The sequence below is a fragment of the Leuciscus leuciscus genome, assembly GCF_965113295.1.
Source record: "Leuciscus leuciscus genome assembly, chromosome: 4".
Taxonomy (NCBI): Eukaryota; Metazoa; Chordata; class Actinopteri; order Cypriniformes; family Leuciscidae; genus Leuciscus; species Leuciscus leuciscus.
This window is the reverse complement of record NC_138728.1, coordinates 34419673-34438755: the sequence shown is the minus strand read 5'-3', so window position 1 is coordinate 34438755 and position 19083 is coordinate 34419673. Positions and strand designations below refer to the sequence as shown.

General features: G+C 38.5%; 1 protein-coding gene across 1 annotated transcript; it reads right to left on the bottom strand.

Annotated features, from left to right (window-relative positions):
- Positions 1-580: 580 nt before the first annotated feature.
- LOC309497387 (tripartite motif-containing protein 16-like) lies at positions 581-10445 on the bottom strand. Its single transcript, XM_082167652.1, has 6 exons — positions 9808-10445; positions 6634-6729; positions 6314-6547; positions 5803-5962; positions 5602-5649; positions 581-1371 (listed from the first exon to the last, which is right to left on the bottom strand). Exons 1-6 carry the CDS (start codon positions 10375-10377, stop codon positions 851-853), a joined length of 1629 nt encoding a protein of 542 aa, XP_082023778.1. The 5' UTR covers positions 10378-10445; the 3' UTR covers positions 581-850.
- Between the last annotated feature and the right edge of the window lie 8638 nt (positions 10446-19083).

Below are 19083 nucleotides of genomic sequence, written 5' to 3'. Positions count from 1 at the left end.
ATTACAAACCATAGGACAAATACAACAGATCAGAGACAGAAATCCTATTCTGTTTTTCAGGTACAGGAGGTTTCTTTAACATGTAGTAAGAAACACTGGCAGAGGTCATAATCCAGTGGGATTGGCGCATCTTTCAGGAAGGTCAAAGGTCATCGTATAGATCACATGGGTCAGTTTTCCTTCTTTCGAACTTCATATATTTCTGAGTTATCTAGATTTACCTGGTGATGATTCGACTCAATCCTTGTTGTTGTTTTTATCTTATCTCAGTTTTGTCAGAGTCTCAGGTCTGTAAATTCAGTTCTGTTCAGGAGTTTATTGAATGTAAACTGGATTAGAATAATTATGCTCATAATTTCACTGATCAAAGGATTACAGTATGATCAGATGATCTGGGTTTATATATATTTTACATTTATTAATAACTAGACTTTTTATTTATCAATTTTACACAACTATTTATTTTAAGGAATAACACATTTTTAATTAATCCTGTGTGTGATCATTTCAATTCAAAGGTAATTTTGATAGTCATTTAAAATGATTTATGTGACACTACAATAAGAACTGAATGACTGTGTAATAAATAAATAAAATATTTATTTATTTGTAATAAATCAAATAAAGTTTGAGAAAATACACACCGTCACTCATCATGACTCACAAACACACACTGATCTGACTGTCTATATGAGGATTCATCACACACATTTATTCTGACATGTTATTTCACTGATAGAAGTTCAGCTGTAGAATTAATGTAATGAAGAGAAAATAAGAGACTATAACATCTCACTGTTACAGATTTATCATGCAGCTCAAAGCATTATTTACAGTCTGTTCTGATTCATCAACACAGTTTCACTGATCCATGATAAACATAAAACCCAGGATAGAGCGGTTGAGTGAATGTGGTCTGGACTGTGTGGATGAGGCTCATTGTGTCAGAGACGCTGTAGAAGGACAGAGTTCCTGCACTGTGATCCACATACACTCCTATTCTCCTGCTGATGGGCTTTACAGGGAGTTTAGTCTCTATGTTATTGTGTGTGAATGAGTAACTGTAGGAAGAGCAGTACAAACTCCAGGACTGATCATTATATCCAAACCAACACTCATGACCCGATCCCTTCCTGCTGATGCTCTTATATGACACTGATATATACACACCAATATCTCCACTCCACTCAATCTCCCAATAACAGCGTCCACACACTCTCTCTCTACACAACACCTGACGCACATCATCAAATCTGTCTGGATGATCAGGATACGGGTGAACTGTGTAAGTGTTAGTAATCACTCTGTTCCTCTCAGACAGACTGAGGAGTTTATTCACTGTGTTCAGATCCAGAGTGAACTGATGGGAATCTGATGGAGAGAAAACACATCAGAATCAGGAATTATGAATCTGTCTGATCTTTTATTATAGCTGAACTCTTCATGTTCAATATATCAGCAGTGTCTCAGTACAGTTTACCAGATATCCTGTGCAAATCATCATTTATCTTAAGGCTTAAGTTCCGATCTGACAAGTTAATTTAGGATTTTTCACAAGTTCGTATTACAGAAACAAATCTTATCTTGATTTAGGATTCTTATCCTAAATCAAGTGTGTGTGTGTGTGTGTGTGTGTGTGTGTGTGTGTGTGTGTGTGTGTGTGTGTGTGTGTGTGTGTGTGTGTGTGTGTGTGTGTGTGTGTGTGTGTGTGTGTGTGTGTGAGAGAGAGAGAGAGAGAGAGAGAGAGAGTTCAAATCTTGCTTTTTTAAATATTAATATGATAGTTGTGCTCTCTGTTCCACTTTGTAAAAGTGAAATATTTATTTTTATATAAAAGCCAGTAAAGACATAATGTTAATAAACATTTCTATTGTAATTGACAAAGGCAAATACCTGAAACGTTTGTACTTTTTAAATCTCCTGCTTGAACCTAATAAAAGTATTTTTAAAGTGCAGACCTTTTTGCATTTTCATATTTAAAATAACCCTCTTTTTATTTTTTATTTCTATTTCAATCTTTCTGCTCATCAAAAAATATCAGATGAAAAACACCTCCACACATTCCACATTTTTATTTTACATTTTAAAATATATTCAAATAGAAAATGTTTCTTTAAAGTCATAGGGATATTTCACATTATGTCTGTTTTTACTGTATTTTGGATCAAATAAATCCAGCAGAAGAGACTTCTTTCATAAACATTAAAAAGTTTTTTTACGTATGCTATAACGGAGGAAAGCATGTTGTATATGTCGTCCGTGAGAGGCTACTGCCTTTACTTTTTTTTAATTTTTTTTATTACGTTTGTTAAATGTTCACCAGTTACCGTCTCCTCCTTCCCATTACAACATACCTTTCCTACATATATATTTTGATGTATATTACTATTATTATTAACTATCATGTAAAAAGCATGTCATTGAATGCCACATAACAGATTTGACTGGATAGTTCAAAAATCATTATCATTAGTTTCACAAGGATAAAAATATCCATGTGAATAGAATATATTATATTTATGAGTGTTAAATAAACATTTTAGAAATTTGCCACTGAAACCGTAATTACGTAGATTAACACAAATTGCAGCCAATCAGCAAACAAGAAGCATTTATATAAATCTTGGTAACACTTTATAATAACTTTCAGTTGTAAGTCATTTATAAGTGGTTATTTAATGATGAACTAATCATTTACAAAACATTCATAAATGATTAGCAAGTGATATACTAACACTTTATGTATGTTTTGTAAATTCCATTACAAGTCATTTACAAGTGATTAGTACATGAATAATAATTTATGAAAAATGACTATGCATTCATAAATGATTCATAAGTGATGTTCATTATTTTATGTATGTTTTGTAGATTCAGTTTTAAGTCATTTACAATTGATTAGTTAATGATTAACTAATCATTTACAAAACATGAATATGCGGTTCATAAATGTTTAATAAATTGTTACTTTTTTTGTATGTTTTGCTCACATCAGGTGCACAGTGGTTAAAGACTCCATGTGTTTCAGAGAAGACAGCTGTCTATACCCTCACCAGTCAGCACTACACTGCACTACACACTACACTACACACTACAGAAGACAGCTGTCTATACCCTCACCAGTCAGCACTTACACTGCAGTACACACTACACTACACACTACAGAAGACAGCTGTCTATACCCTCACCAGTCAGCACTTACACTGCAGTGCACACTACACTACACTACAGAAGACAGCTGTCTATACCCTCACCAGTCAGCACTTACACTGCAGTGCACACTACACTACACTCTACAGAAGACAGCTGTCTATACCCTCACCAGTCAGCACTTACACTGCAGTGCACACTACACTACACTCTACAGAAGACAGCTGTCTATACCCTCACCAGTCAGCACTTACACTGCAGTGCACACTACACTACACTCTACAGAAGACAGCTGTCTATACCCTCACCAGTCAGCACTTACACTGCAGTGCACACTACACTACACACTACAGAAGACAGCTGTCTATACCCTCACCAGTCAGCACATACACTGCAGTGCACACTACACTACACTCTACAGAAGACAGCTGTCTATACCCTCACCAGTCAGCACTTACACTGCAGTACACACTACAGTGTTCAACACCTGTTATAGATGATGTGTAAATGCATAAATAAATCATTTACAACACTTTCTGCATCCCCTAATCTAAAGTGTAAACTATTCATCACTTGTAAATGTGTTACACATCATTCGTAGATACGATTCGTTGATCTAATGCCTTATTGATTCTTGAAGTGGCAATCTACGAATGATGAATAGTTTACACTTTAGATTAGGGGATGCAGAAAGTGTTGTAAATGATTTATTCAGGCGTCATTGTGTTGAACACTGTCACCTGTTACAAATGATCTGTACGTTACAACACTTTCTGCACCCTCTAATTGCTACATACATACACACAAAAAATAACATAATTTATTAAACATTTATGAACCGCATATTCATGTTTTGTAAATGATTAGTTAATCATTCACTAATCATGTCATGATCCAGTCTCTCTTCCTCTCCTTTTCCTCCCTCTCCTGGTCACACACGATATTACACACGCACCTTCATTCACTTTACGCACACACTCAATCACACACTCTCTCCCTTCCAGCTGTTCCTTGTTTCCTTCTGCTTCGCGCTAGGTTCCCCGCACCTGTTCTCTCTCTTCTCTGATTACGTTTGCTACTTCTTTCCTCTCTTTCCCTGTCTCTTTGTCAGATTGTTTGTTAACCCCTGATGAAAGGAGCTTCACAGTGTTACCTTCATCAACCTGTCCTGTCCTGTCGTGTCCTGTCGGGAATCATCAAGCTGCAAGTACTGTGTCATTTGTACTGAATCAGCTCTCTGTATCTATTCAGTATCTATGCTGCCTGAACTGCTACAGTTTCCCACTGACCAACCTCTGTGTGTTTCCCGAGTGACGCTAGCCGCCGCCCGTGCCCTCTCTTCCTTGCTGTCAGCCGCCCACGCTCTTCCTAAGTGGAACCTTTCTGTTGGAGATTTTCTGGCCCGTATTCCGGCTGCTTCTATTGTACATTTTCTGCAAGAATCTGTTACTGGTGGCTTCCTCATTTGATATTATTAAAGACTCATTGACTGTGGTTCGCTGTTGGGTTTTCTCTTACCTCATAACAAATCAATTGTAAATGACTTAAAACTGAATATACAAAACATACATACAATAATGAACATATCACTTATTAATCATTTATGAACGCATAGTCATGTTTCGTAAATAATTAGTTAATCATGTATTAATCACTTGTAAATGACTTGTAATGGAATTTACAAAACACACATAAAATGTTAGCATATCACTTGCTAATCATATATGAATGTTTTGTAAATGATTAGGTCATCATTAACTAACCACTTATAAATGACTTACAACTGAACGTTATTATAAAGTGTTACCTTAATCTTTCCAATGGAAAACAAGAACAAGAAAAAAATAAATAAATCAAAGTGTCTATATGCTAAATGCAGAAGTTGTTTTCACTGGAAGTTCAGCAGCTGCGCAACAGAAAGCTGAAAGAAACACTGAAATAAATAGTCTTTGCTATGGAAGTGAGACACCGTCTAATCTGGCCACATTGGTGTAAACTGGCAGGTCGCACACTGTCTACACTGGACGCTAAATCACCGACAGTAAAAGCACACAGAACCCATTATAATCAGTGACACTGGATGCGCGCATGCTTTGTTTTATTTCTGATGCACTCGATCTGCGTGCTTGCGCTACTGACAACAGGAAAAATGCATTTGGAACTTTCGTGTTGCGTAGAATGTAGTTAGAATGTTGCAGACCATTTCTTTTGCAAGTAATTACAAGTTTCATCTCATAAATCTTCAAACAATCGCATCCCAAAAACACCATAACACCCCCTTTTGAAGATATTGCTTCCAGCGCCCCCTGATGTTCTCCGAACGCCCCCGTTGAGAAACAGTAATTTACATGATCAAGTATAAAACTCTTCTGTCATGTTTTCTTTCACCTTCTACAGGAAGAACATGAAGACACTCAGTGAGTTTCTCTACTTGTTTTCTTAGTGACTTACATTGTAGGAAGTCGTTCCTGGTTCTGGGAACAATGTTGGTGAAAGTGACTGTGGAAATCAACAGACATGAAGAGTGTGATTATCATGTCAAGAGAAAATGATCCCTGCATCCGTTTTTAAGACATTTCTAATATGATCTTCTACATGATATGAGATGATGGAGGATTATTTCTGAGAGCTGATGAATCTCCAGGACTTTACCTCTGTCAGAGATCTTCTTCAGCTCCTCTTGGCAGAAATCCTCCAGTTTGTCTCTCAGCTGACGGACAGATTCTCTCACGTCATCAAAAGAGGAGAGAGAACTGAAGGAATTGTCATTTACGTCTGTAGATTCAGGAGGAGCTGAGAGAGACTGGAAACTCTACAGAAAACAGAAATCAAAGCTCATCACCTCCACACTTCATCAATAACCTGCACTACTGTCAGATTTCAGCGGCTCTTGTTGATCTTGACATCTTTACTAACTGAACTAAATCCAGCTCTTTCACAGCATCAGATTCATTTTTCTTCATATTCATTATATGACATTAGAGCAACAAATTATATTCTTTCTATAGAAGAAGATCAGATGAGAGTCTGACTGATGATGATATAATAACTGAACACACAGATCAACACTTCAGTCAACGGCTCATTCTGCTCTCATGAAATGTTTCTCTGTGAGTCTCTTGCTCAAGTCCACTATGACCCTGTTCTTCTAGATCTCTGTTACCTGCAGGAAATGGATGTGATCCTGTGTGTGTGAAAGCTGCTCCAGCTCAGCGTCTCTCCTCCTCAGATCATTGATCTCCTGCTCCAGTCGCTCCAGTCGTCCTTCAGCTCGACTCACTGCAGTCTTTTCCTGATCTCTGATCCGCTGTGTCGCCTCAGAGCGGCTTCTCTCAATGGAGCGGATGAGCTCAGTGAAGATCATCTCACTGTCCTCCACTGCTGTCTGTGCAGAGCGCTGTTAGGACACACATCACAATCACACAGTGACTTCAGTGAGTCCTGACTGAGACGTCTCAAACTTCTCTTCTTCTCCAGACTCACCTTATGAGACGCCACAGCCTCTCTCAGCTGCTGAAGATCTTTCTCTCTCTGCTGGATCCTCTGCTGGAACGACCTCTGCGTCTCCTTCAGCTGGTGCTAAAGGACAAACCAATGACAGGAGAAACATCACATTAATCAACAACTAAACAGATATGAATCCAGTATCAGAGAAGTGGTGAGATTGAGGGGTTAAAGGTCTTGCATGATAAGATTATAGGTTCTTCTACTGTTATTCAGACATACTTCTTGTCACATACTGTTTTTCACCTACTATACAGAAGGGATTTATGTGCCGCTCAGTGGAAACGAGCCATAAGAGAGAAAAGAGCTAAGAGAGCTGATCTTGTGATCAGTGATTTTTAAAGCGTGAAGATGTCACACCCTCTGGAGGTGTGTGAGCCAATAAGAAGTGTTTTCCTTTGGAAGGAAATGTCTTTACGACCCATTGTTCAAGCAGGCCTTTGAACATGTAATTTGATTGGATGTTTAACACAAGAATCTTTAAGATGCTTATAATACTAATGCGTCACAAAGTTAGCGAAATGTAATGTAAATTAACAAATGGGGGACGAAGATTGGAGTTCATTGAGACTAAACATGCCACACATATGATTTTGGTAAACCATAGTATGCAACAAAGTCTGAAACATTAATCCCAAAAGTTTACAAGAATACGAAAGCCAAACCACATAGAAGGAAAATCATTAGATGGGAAAATTAGATACATGTTTACACATTTCTCAAGTGGTTATATAAAGAATATATAGGATTAACAGGGTTTATTTCTCTTCCTTTTTGGGGTCATAAAAAGGTCTTAATGATCCTGTAACAGGACACCGGGTTCTGCCAGTGTGTTAGCTTCATTTGGGATGTTAGTTTTGGGGGAAGTTTCATAAACCTTTGTTGGGAGAGTGAGTTTGCTGGATTATTCATTAAAAAATTTATAATTTGTGTGTCTGATTGGTCCAGACGCTACATCGGTGTCACTGTTTCTGAACTTCCTGAAACATTGTAGTCTTGAGTTTTCTTCCGGGAACGAACACATCACAATATTCCTCAAATAACGAATTCCTTCCCAAGGCATACACTAAATAAAGGGTGTGAGGCCTGGTTGAGTTAGTTAGTAGTGTGTTTTCGTCATGTCCAAGAGACACTGTTTTTACCACCCCGAATCTAAACCCCTTTTATGGCCTTCCTAATGCAGACTAACTTGATGGTAAAAAAATTGTAATTCTAACGCTATTCCTCAGCAGTATACAACCACAATCTTTTTGTTGTGTTCTCACCATTTTTATGACAATTGCTTTCTGAACCGTGCAGTTCGATGCAGGTCAGATTTTATAAATGAAGTGACAAACGTAGGTTCAGAAGGAGCCAAATCATTCAGTCCTGTCAATCAGCATTATGATCATACTGTACATAAGCAGCAGTCATTGCACCATCCCAGCAACAATAATTCCAGCATTCCTCCACTTCTCCATCACCGCCTCTATTTCTCTCATTCTTCCTCTACGTAGTACCATTATTGGGGGGTTGAGCTCGAGCCGAGCCTCGGTTTTTAGCCTCTGTTGAGGACAGCAAGCCAAGTTCATTAACCATTAACTATTAAGACTGGATGGACAGGTGAACTCGAAAAATGACAGTCGTAAGAGAGGTATAAAATAAAAAATCACTACTGTGAAACCTCCTGCATAATTCATGCTTGCGAAGGTGGTTCAAGTTGATCAGCTTGTTCTTCTTGGCTGTCATTATCACACCCGTTTCACAATGCACGCGTTAGCAGAGCATAAGCAGCGCATATTTTTTTCGGCGCCCATGTTAACAGATTAGAGCATTCACACCGCACACAGAGGCGGCGCGGCAGCGCGGAGCAGGAGCAGAGCAGGAACAGCAGTGCCGCGATAGTTTCGGCGCCCAGTCTATTTTTGCTGCGCCGCTTACGCTGAATTAAAGTGACAATGCATTGATCAAGGCCAAAATACACAGCAGTTTTACCCAAAAAGCGCATTGATGATATCTATTGTGTTTTAAACATCAATTTAAAAAGAAAACAAATGTCCAAAAACAAACTTGTTGCCCAAACTACAAGTTTAAACTATTTATACTGCCAGTTAAGTTACAGATTAATTTAATGTATTTATGTATATACTACACATAACTAATATATATATATATATATATATATATATATATATATATATATATATATATATAGGCATAAGGATGTCATGCTGATATCATGCTGACAATCATAAACAAAAGCACGTGGTGTCACAGGCGGCGTGGTCGAGTGCACCTGAAAATATAATAATGGACGACACTCGTCTCATTGTGGAGGTTGAGAAACATTTAGTTATTTATGATCCACTAAATATGCTTTATAAAGACTCGCAGGCAAAGGCATGGGATGAAGTTGCAGTGGCTCTTGGTGCCCATGGTAAGTAATTTAAAAGGGTTTTTGACAACCTTTCCCTGGATGAACCAAAAGTTATTTAATATATTAATTAATAAAATAAGCTTCTTGACAAGTCTTTTCTCTTAAATGTATTTGAAAACGAAATAAAACAATGCCAACTTACCCATTATAGAGTACTATGTCTGTACACACCTTGCGGTTCAGCCGCGCGCGTCAAACGCTGCCAGTGTGAAAGCAAAACGCGCGTGTCCTGCTTCCGCTCACTGTACGCACTGCTCCTGCGCTGCTTACGCTCTGCTAACGCGTGCAGTGTGAAACCGGCGTCAGAGTCACGTTTGAACTGATACAGCAAAACTGACGCCACAGTTAGTGTAGTTACAGAAGTGTTTGCAGCGTCTCCGCAAGAGATACTCGTCGTTTACGGTAAGCCGTGATACATTTCTGACACTCTAAGCATTGATTAGGGAGACAAAGAAAACGTGCAGTGTTGGGGGTCCTTCAGGACAGGTTTGGGAACCACTGGTCTAATGCTTAGAGTGTCAGAAATGTAACACGACTTACCGTAAACGACGAGTATCTCTCACAACAGACTGAGACTGGCTGACCAATCAGAGCAGACTGTGATTTACATAAGACGGCTTTAATATAACTTAATGTCTGTTTTTTAGTTTCAGATTTTTTTTAATGTATTCTAGTAGACTCCATAAACAACATTATGAACCTGTAAATGAGCATAATGCGACTCTGTAAGTTCATACCTGTTTCTCTGTCCTCTGTGCTGCCGCTGATACAGTGTCGTGGTTTTTATGTTCATCCATACACAGCACACATATACACTTCTGATCAGTGCGGCAGAAAACCTCGAGGATCTTGTCGTGTTTCTGGCAGATCATCTCCTGCAGTCGTCCAGTGGCATCAATCACTTTATGTGGCTTACGTGAGTGAAATTCCTCATGACGGTCGAGATGAGTTTGACAGTAAGACTCCAGACACACCAGACAGGACTTGATGGCTCTGTGTTTTCTTCCAGTACAGACGTCACACTGCACATCTCCAGCTCCAGCGTAACAGTCAGCAGCAAGTTTAGTCTTCTTCAGTTTCTCCACCATTTCAGCCAGAATGGTGTTTTTAGCTAAAGCAGGTCTTGGCCTGAAGGTCTGTCTGCACTGAGGACAGCTGTAGACTCTCTTCTCATCCTCCTGATCCCAGCAGTCTGTAATACAGATCTTACAGTAACTGTGTCCACAGTGGATAGTCACTGGATCCTTCAGGAGATCCAGACACACTGAACACATGAACTCATCCTGAGAAATTCTGGCTTCTGCCATTTTACTGCATGAATACAGAGACACAAACACACAACAGCTCAACCAGACTTCAGTTTCACTTTCCCTGAACTCATGTGATTCCCGTTTCCTGGTTCTGTGTTTGAGTGGCGTGTGCAAAACAGGCGTGTCTGTAAAGCAGCTTCCTCATTCCTGATCCTGAAGAGCTTCATTGTTGCTAAGTGTTTAGTTTTCATGTGTGTTCCCACAAGCCACAAACATTGTAATTAATCAATCTCAGACACACACTCACATAATATAAGTTTCAGAGAAGCCAGGGAACACTCTTAAAAGGTGACATATGCCACTTTTCACAAAATATAATATAAATCTATGGTTACACTGTTGTCTTGCGAAAAAAACAATTGGCGGCACCATGGGTGGAAACGTGCAGATTAAAGAGCAAACAGTTTTTTTACGTTTCAAGTTTGTGTGAGAAGTATTCGCTGAGTTTCAGTTCATTATTCAAACGTATTTCAGAAAGTTTCTCGCGGACACAGCAACAGCTGAAAGCGCACCCTGTTTATTTTCTTTATTTTACAAAAACACAAGGATTTTTTGTTATTGTAAATGTACACAAATAAAAGACCCTTTATAGTTTATAATGATGTATAATGACTTACATGTTTGGAGTATTTTAAGTTGATTACGCTGTCATGAGGAAACGAACTCGAAAAATGAACTCATAATGATAGTAACCATAGAAACAAAGGAGTGGCTGGAAAAGAACAAAGGAAAACAGGAACCAATCAAAACACAAACTGAAAGTCCAAACATGCACTTTGCACGTTACAAATACATTTACTTTCTGGCTAATTTTCCTTGTTTCATTTCTTTAGCTCAGAAGGCTAATTTACTTTTGTATTTGTCCCTTAGACAATATACAATAAACAAACTTATAGTTTTATGGCTTTGTGCCATATTCTTCTAATCTAAAATAGTGGCTACTGAATTAGCACCCAGTCAAGAATTCCCAATTCTTGCAGCAACATCAGTACCAAACTATTTATATAGTTTCTACAGTCTCTGGACAAATTGTTTCTTTAACAATTCCTACAGACACTAAAGAGAAAGGCCAAGCCTCTGCTTCTGTAATCCTTTGATGAACGGACTAAATAGTTTCTTTAACAGACTCCAGAGAAAGGACAAAACCTTATACTATATGTATCTGGCTCCTATTAGTCCAATATGAGAATGGACTAAACCTCTTTCTTAAATGATTCTTACAGATTCAAGAGAACAGTGCCAAGCTATAAACCTTAACCCTCTGGGGTCTGAGGTGTTTTCTGGGTCCTGGAGGTAGACATGTGCCGGTATTTGGTATTGCGATAAATCGCGGTAATGAATATGCATTATATATATATAAATAATGAACACCAGGTTTGTTGTGCCTTGTAGGCATATACGTGTAGGGCTGCATAAAATAATAATAACAATATATAGCAGGCGGGCTATAAATAGTTAAAACCGAAGAATTCAGTAACACTATATTAGAGAAAAATAGGATTATCATATGTTACTTCAAATGTTTCCATTCGTTATGAAATGAGATTGGAGGAAGTAAAAACATGAAGCCTAATGTTTGGCGCGTTTTATTTTTCAAACGCACAGCACGAGTGACTCAAACTCACAGCGCGTGCAGAGAACATGTACTGAAGTGATCGAGCCGCTCCAAACTATGAAACATTATTGTTACCATATTATACATATCTACGTTTGAGCAGATATCAACAAACACAGTATTTAACAGTGAACACGGGTCTAAACATTATAATATTCACCATATTAAAGTAAACACTCATATAGCCTTCTTTTATATCATGCTGTGTTTTATTATCGAACATATGTACATGCATATAAATTTAGCATTAGGCTTCATGTTTTTACTCCAATCTCATTTCATAACATACATTTTAGTCTGGCACCAGTTTGACTAGTTGCTACAATGTAAAGTTTATATAACAATAACATGCTTACTATTATGAGTGAACATGTCTTACCTTAAAAAGGTAAATCCAAGGTAAACAGCACAGCACAAACACAATGGCCCTCATTTATCATTCTTGCGTAGAAACGGGCGTATATGTTGGCGTAAGATTATGCTTACACTCCTCTCACCGCCTGATTTATGAAGCTGTGCGTACCTTTGAAATCCAGGTGTACGCAATACCTGCCCTTGATAAATGCAGCGGCTGAAAACGATCGTCATTAGAATAACACGCCCCTATATATTCAAGTCTCCGCTTCCCCCACGCCCTCATTTTACGCCATGGACACACGGAAGACGGCAAAGAAGAGAAACTTGGATGAGCAAATGACCTATCACAATGCATTATTTTACAGCACGTGTTTTGAAACAATTAGCATTTAATTTCGTATCACGTCACATGTATTGGGGTGTACAATAGGGGCTGTTTACACCTGACCACTTCATGCGTTTTCTCTGATCGGATAGCTATCGGATTTGTGCAAACGGTTCCATTTACACTTGTCCACATGAATGCGTCTCAGCTAAACGGATATGAATCCGATCTTCTAATTCCCGCGAAAAATGCAAATAAACATTTCCGGTGAACTAAAATGGCATCCACTGTTATTTTGCACTATTTGGGTTTCCGAATGCAGTCAAAACGAAAAAGAAAAAACTTGCTTCAACGCTTACGCAACAAAAGGCAGCACTTACTATGTGCAGTATTTTCACTGTCGGCAGTACTACACTTTAAAAACCAGCGAGATACTTGGATGAAAGCTCGGAGTCAACACTGGCGGGTTTATATATCATATATTTCTCTAATAAATTGGTTTTAAATAAGTTCTTTTTTTGAATTGCAATACTGCAGCGCGATCTTCGTTTCAGCACGTTCAGCTAGTGAAGTGTGAATGGGTGGGCGCACGCTGTAAAGTCCGTAAAGTCGAGGGAATTACGAACATTTATTTGCCCGTGTGAATGAGCCACCAAAAACACAGACGTCAGGGGGTAATTTCTTAATTACAGAGGTCCAGGGGTAATACTAATCCCGTGCGAATAGGGCTTTAGACACACACTCAAAGAAAATAGGTTACAGAGAAGCAAGACAACACTCTTAAAAGTTCAGCAATTCTGTATCCCAAATACTACACTAGTACTGCAGGACTGAAAACTGTGTCCAGAATTACAGTTCCTTGAAGTCACCATGACATCAAAATTGCCAAATCTTGTTTTTATTGAATATTGCAGTATTTACTATAAATGATTTGTCCATGCACATCATTGTTTTGTTAAATTAATGTATGCTCCTAATCTGTAATCAAAATAACTTTCCCTCCCTTTTGCAGCAACATCTCTTCTCCTTCTGATGATGTGTTTACTGGCATGCGGGCAGAGCTATCTATCACTCACATGAGATCCACCAATAGCAAACCACAACCATACAATAAATTCCCCACGGACAAAATCAGCATTTGAATGTTTTCATCTCGTGAATGTTTTCATCTCGACTATCATGAAATATTTAGGCTTCCAATGATAAAAATTGATTATTTTTGTCATTGAGTCATTTTTGTATTTTGAGTCATTTCTTGTGATGGATGGACATGTTTTCACATATTTCATCAAAGTTTGGAGTCTCGGATTATCATCTCTGATACATCAGAAAATGAAAGCAAAATACTTGACAAACATTTTTAAGTGATGAATGAGGAAATAAATATGATTCTTTCTGGTTGTTGTTGACAACATGCCATAACATAGAGCACAACTTCATGTAGGTTTTCTTTTAGAAAGGTTGTTACAGGTGTAGTACCTTTGGCCACCAAGCAGTTGTTCTTAGACATAATCACAATGGGACTGGAGAAATCTCTGGAGGATTTGAGATCCCTTTGTAATGAAACTCGACACTGCGTCATGACGTTGACACTATGGAAATACTTCCGTGTGAGCCGTTGTCTGAAGCACGGGTCTACACATGGCAATCCAATTGGCCGAATGTATGGACGTTGTGACGAAGCATAGCGTGCCATCAAGTCTTCATCCTCAGAAGCCATTTGTCTGTCTGCAATCAAACTCAGTCATCAAAATAACTGTCAGTCATGAAAATAGCTTTTGCTATAGCAAGGAGTCTGATTGCAGCAAGCTTTGACCTAAACTTGGGGTCTGTATTTCCACACACCATCAGTAATTTATTTACAGAACCGTGTGACCCAAGAGGATTGCATATCTCTATTTCATCCGTGTACAAAATCAACTACAAAGCAGAAGGTTTTACTGAAAACATTGGGGTGCGATTTGAAAAGACTCCCATCAGTAATGTCATACAAAAACACATCTTTGTGGCAGCCCTGTGGTGTGGTTCTGATTATATCCAAAATTCTGGAATTGGACAACAAGTGTTCAATACTCTTAATTAGGGGTATATAGTAAAAACGTCCGGTTATGGTTATAACCTTGGTTCTTTGAGGGAGATGAGTGAGACATCTCACTATGGGAAACTCCACTTGCGTGGACATCCAGGAGGGCCAATACAATCACGCCTATCAGGCCAGCGTTCCGGGGAAGCCCCACCCTTTCCTATATAAACAGCAGCGCTGGCTCAAAATTGCATACTTTATAGCTCTTCCGAGCGGATGAATAATGGGCCCTCTGGTGCAGGGCTCCAGGCTAACTTTTCCACTGGTTGCACTGGTGCTACCAACTTTCTCAGTTGGTCGCACCAGCACATGATTTGGTCGCACCAAATTGTTTTTTTTACAACATGGAATTAATCAATGCATGCTGATGAATAGTTGTCCTAATCTGCGTACCCTAGTTTTGCACTGATGTAAAAAGACTGACAGTGACACAGGACCTCATGTTGGCAAAATGTTTTAATCTTTTAAATGAAAACCATTAAAAATAACTATCAAAAAAATTTTTTTATGTTTGATTGTATTTTTATTTAGTACTGTCAATCGATTAAAACAATTAATTAGCCTATTCGTGATTAATCACACTTAACATTAAAGTTTTTAATATATTTTTATATTGTAATAATTTCACATTTAATCTCCAAATTAAGGTAGAAGCAACATAAAGTATATTTTAAATATATGATCTATTAGGTAGGAAATATACATAAATTGAATAAAGTTGCCAAACACCTCTCAGTCTTCACTGTAATTTTCTCTGACTTTTTTCTTTGATTTGATTTTTTTACATTAATGTATCACAGAAGCGGGTTTATTAGGCTGCTGTCACTTTAAGATCTGATGCATACAATGCGGATCTGGATCTGACAAGCATTCCGATGTTGTCACAACTCTTTGCTCTTTTTAACTAAGTTAATACTGTGCTTACGAGGATACTCGACAAAGTGAACATTTTGGCATACTTTTGTGTGTTTTTGTCAGTTCAAGCGTGAAAGAGAACTCAATGCAGCTGCGCGCTGTCTGAAGCTGCATTCTGTGCGCATGAGTCCTCTGTGTGTGTGTTGTAACAGTTCTAGTAAACTGGTACCTGTCTCCTATGTTGAATGCAAGTTGTAATTTCACTCCCTGCCATTAGAGGGCAATAGGGAGCCATTAGCTGTGTCCCAATGTGAAGGCTGCATCCTTCGAAGGACTGAAGACTTCGGCCCTGTCCCAAATGGCACACTCCGGACTTGTGGACTTCCTCAGAGTCCACACTTTGGTGACGTCATGTAGTGCAGACCTATAGGGCCCTTGGCGCGAGTCCACGAGGGCGCATTGAGAGGTATTTTTGGGACAGACTCGCTCGGCATGCCGGAAATAACGGTCTGGTTGTTGTTGGACAGGAGAAATCACATTTTTGCGCTCCGACGTCTTACCTCCATGTCCACTACACAGCCTAATTTTACAGTTCTATATTTTGATATTATGCATATCACCTGGGCATTAGACAATAGATAAATCATGCTTATTTAAATGATGTATACAGTTGTACATAATAATACATAATGTTCCATTTGAACTAAGATTACAATTTTAAAACATAATTTAAACATTTTTTTCAATTTACAGGTTTCAATATTCATACTATGTTTACATATGACTCAGTAAAGCCCTGCCATTCGGTTCTATTTATTTAATTAATCATAATGCGATCGTATTATTAAACACGCTATTATTATGTTTGAGACATCAACCACTGGTCGATAACCATAATGTTTGTATAAACTGTAGGTAACAACTGGTAAAATGTACATTTAGGTAATAAAAACAGTAATATTTTCTTCTCAGCCATGTCAACAATTATCCGTGAGTGAAATCTCCTCCCATCTGTTGTCTGATTGGCCTTTCGCAAGGATTCCTGGGTAGTTAAAGTGCGTGGAGCCTGCATCTATGCGGGCTTCGTGGAAGACCGCTTCAAGGGTACAAAGGGGGCGCTGCTGAGCACACTTCAGAGCGGTAAAATACGGACTCGTAGACTCAGCGAGCACGCGCAATTCAAGTCCACGAGACCGAAAGTCTGCATGAAGTGCGCCATTTGGGACAGGGCCTTCAAGGATGCAGCATTTGCGTCTTCCGAAGGACGCACCATGTAGCCTTCATAGGATTTCCTAATTGCGCAACCAGGTGTTTCTGATCACCGCTCCTCAACGGTGCGAGAGGACAGCTGTCATCCTGATAATTCATTTGATATAGCCTAATTGAGTAAACAGCTATGGAGCCAGAATTGGCTATTGTCATTTTTATGTTTTATATTTTACTGGAGGACATGGTGAGGATGTTTCAGCCCCGGCGCTGCCAGGTCATGTATTTTTGGTTTAGCCCTGTTTGAAAATAAAACCCAATTGAATATAAAAAAGTCCAGTATTTCTCGCGCTCGTCATCAGCAGCTGTCACGGTTGCCAGGCGACAAGAACAATCCTCCGTAGGCTAGACCGGTCCGAGCGCTTCAGATGCGTCCTTTGATATGGGACATATCAAACTTATATGAGACTTTAATTTTCAAACTGATATGGGACTTTAATTTTCGGAACTGCATATTTCATTAAATATTCACGTACAAATGTGAAGTAACCTACTGAAGTACCTTTTTTTCCCTCACATATGATTTTACATTAAACTACACAAAAGTATATAATGTAACAACCTTGAAAATATTCATAAGTAAAATGCAGGAGTAGCATAATATAAATACAAACTATAATAAAAACCCTGACAATGAGTTTTTTCCCCTGCAGAATACATACCTCTAGTTTTACTCTTGATACTAAAAACTTGTTATTAAAAGTACTTTTTTCAGAAATTACTCTTTTTGAAAGTCTAATTATTATTCTAATAAATTCTAATAATAGTCTACATAATGTTTTTCTTATTTTATGTACTGTAAATGTTTGTTGATTTTGATATGTTTAACGTATGTTGTTAATAGTTGGAAAAAGTAATTTAATGTAGCCCATGGAACAAATGATTTTCATTTACCCATTTTATTTGAAAAAAAAAAGGTATACAAGAGTTTGTTTCATGTAGAAATTATGACTGTCAAAAAAATAAACAATGTCCAGAACAATTCATTCTCTTTTATTTACACATTTAAAGTTGCATAAAAATAATCTACAGATTTTCTTTCCTTTTAAAAAATAGTGAAAAAAGTTAAAGAATATGTAGAAAAATATATATTTTTCAATCATTTTCTCAAGAAGAGAAAACAGCCTGTCCATCCTCTCCCTGCTCTCCTCGCCTCTGCCTTGGTGCTGGTGCTGGCTCCTCCTCACCGTGGGCACCCACTGCTGAACTGGGCCCTGAGGACAAACCAGGGCCAAGTTTCAGCAGTGGGTTTCCCACTCACACCCTCACCTGTCCCAGGACACTTGCAATCCTAAGGGCAGAGCAAATTAACCATGGCTTGTTAACAACAACAGCACAATACATTGCAGACATACTTTGTATTTTTTTTCTCCTGAATTGCTCTAAAAAAGCTTAACACAGGGGTGCAATCTTAAGTGCATTCTTAACACTGCAAAATATGACACATCAAGACATGCATACAAAATACTTAAGAAATCATATGTCTATATACTCAAATTTGGTTAAAACCACATAGCTTGCATGACAGCACTACAAAAACACATAAAAGTGAAACCCCATTGCCTTATCAACTACTCTTCTTATTGTTGTGGGCTTACTTCTTTAGCATATTTCTTTTAGCCTAATACACAAGTGAGATAGACTAGGTCGTTAAACTAATATTAGCACACATTTTGCCTCAAACTACCTGACAAATGAAGCCACGTAATGGTGACGAAGGAGTTAAGATGAAGTTTATAATAAACTTTAACTCGGTTTCGCTAGCCATTTAAATAAATGAAAACATAATACTTACATTTAAATGTGAATTTGCTGTCCACCACCGATCTCTAGTCTCGGCCGCCTTTAAAAATAAATAAATAAATGCTGTCGTCAACGGCGCGCAATGATTTATGGGGTAGAATAGGGTAGGATAGGCCGCTAAGTGTCCATTTATGTATCCTTCCTTTCACGGGGAAACGAAGGACGCATTTGGCGTCGCTTTTGAATCAGGGTAGCCTTCGTCGCGTCGCGATGACGCAACCGGTCTTCAAATACGGACTTCGGAGGATGCAGAACTGAATTGGGACAGCCTTCATCGCGCCGCGGTGACGCAATTGGCCTTCAAATGCGACCTTCCAAGGATGCAGCCTTTGAATTGGGACGTCCTTCGTCGCGCCGCTGTGACGCAATCCGCCTTCAAATGCGGCCAATCGTCCTTCA

Bases quoted from the DNA above. Each gene is read 5' to 3' on its own strand.
- LOC309497387 (XM_082167652.1), bottom strand. From the start codon at position 10,377: ATGGCAGAAGCCAGAATTTCTCAGGATGAGTTCATGTGTTCAGTGTGT. The intron at 6,730-9,807 runs GTATGAACTTAC...TTTGTCCTTTAG, and splicing joins CACAGAGGACAGAGAAACAG to CACCAGCTGAAGGAGACGCA. The intron at 5,650-5,802 runs GTAAAGTCCTGG...TGATTTCCACAG, and splicing joins GAAGAAGATCTCTGACAGAG to TCACTTTCACCAACATTGTT.